The sequence below is a fragment of the Neomonachus schauinslandi genome, unplaced genomic scaffold (genome assembly GCF_002201575.2).
Source record: "Neomonachus schauinslandi unplaced genomic scaffold, ASM220157v2 HiC_scaffold_5766, whole genome shotgun sequence".
NCBI lineage: Eukaryota > Metazoa > Chordata > Mammalia > Carnivora > Phocidae > Neomonachus > Neomonachus schauinslandi.
The window spans coordinates 306-1,674 of record NW_025414454.1 but is presented as its reverse complement, the minus strand read 5'-3'; the positions used below and the strand labels follow the sequence as shown (position 1 = coordinate 1,674).

Sequence of the window (1,369 nt, the reverse complement as noted above, 5' to 3'; positions counted from 1 at the left end):
TATGACCAGTTTTTTCTAAACCTGGTTATAGCTCTAATTCTTTTCATTTTGGATCCAGAAGGATTTAGGTTTGAATGCAAGCACCCTCATATGTAGCTCAGGATTTGGGGGCAGGAACATCAAGAATAGTAAAATTAAGAACAGACAGTATTTCTTGAGTGCTTACTGTGTGCTAGAAAGCCTGCTAAAGGTTTTAAGTTTCCTATGTCATTTCAAAATAAAGCAGATGTACAACGTATGCCCAGGGCAGAAATTGAACCCATGTTGTGAGATTTTATGGTAATGTTTGAGGTTTGTCTTTCTTGAGATCCCATGAGCAGGGCCAATGAATGTTAAAAGTTGAAAATCTCCTTTATTTTATCAATGTCTAGCATATCTTTTACTTACAGTGCCTCAGTCATTTACTCTTATTGCTGAGGTCCAAAGTTTAAAACAAAAATACTATGACAATGGTTGGAAGCAGCACAAATGTAAATTTTAATTAATTTACTAAATATAAAATAAGTGTTTTTTAGAACAATGCAAACTAGTCAAGTGAGAGCAAAATGTATTCCTACAACAGAAATTTCATAATGGATCCCGTTTGGCTGCTGCCACTTTATCCAATTCCTCTCACTATAGACGTCCCAGAAAATATTTCTCTAGACATTTTCTCAAAGCCCCCTTGACGTCTTTGTTCCTTACACTGTAGATAAGGGGGTTCAACACAGGTGTGAAGATGGTGTAAGAAGCAGAGACCACCTTGTCATGGGCCACTGAGCGGTAGGATTTGGGCCGCACGTAGATGAGTAGGAGAGTGCCACAGAAGACCCCCACCACAGCCAGGTGAAAGGAGCAGGTGACAAACACTTTCTTCTGAGTTGCAGTGGACCACATGCGGAGCCCAGCAGCCAAGATGAGACTGTAGGAAGCCAAAAGGAGAGCCAGAGGGATCAAGAGCAACAGGAGGCAACACACATACGTGAAAAACTTAAAAAAGGTAGCGTGGGCACAGGGAAGGTGCGTGAGTGTGGGTGCCTCACAAAAGAAGTGGTTGATTTCTCGAGAATGGCAGTAAGGGAAGCTCAGAGTGGCACCAGGCTGCATCAGCCCATCCACCCCTCCCGGAAGCCAGGAGCCTGTGGTCACGTGCAAGCAGAGCTTCTGATTCATAAGGATGGGGTAGCGCAGGGGGTGACGTATGGCCACATAGCGGTCATAGGCCATGGCCACTAAGAGGAAGCACTCACCCTCTCCCAGCATGGGAAACAGTAAAATCCGGGCTCCACAGCCAGCAGGAGAGACGGACTTGGTGCCCATCAGGTAGTTGGTTGCCATTTGGGGGACTATGGTGGAGACCAGCATCATGTCCATGAGGGAGAGCTGGCTA

The 1,369-nt window shown here is 45.1% G+C and overlaps 1 protein-coding gene across 1 annotated transcript in view; it reads right to left on the bottom strand.

The window, feature by feature from the left end:
- Window positions 1-647: 647 nt before the first annotated feature.
- LOC123324003 (olfactory receptor 2T33-like) overlaps window positions 648-1,369 on the bottom strand; it is a gene marked incomplete at its 3' end in the record, with an annotated part of 906 nt that continues 184 nt past the window's right edge. Inside the window, 1 exon segment of the mRNA XM_044912534.1 lies at window positions 648-1,369. This exon segment is cut by the window's right edge and continues 115 nt beyond it. Coding sequence (XP_044768469.1) covers window positions 648-1,369 — 722 coding nt within the window.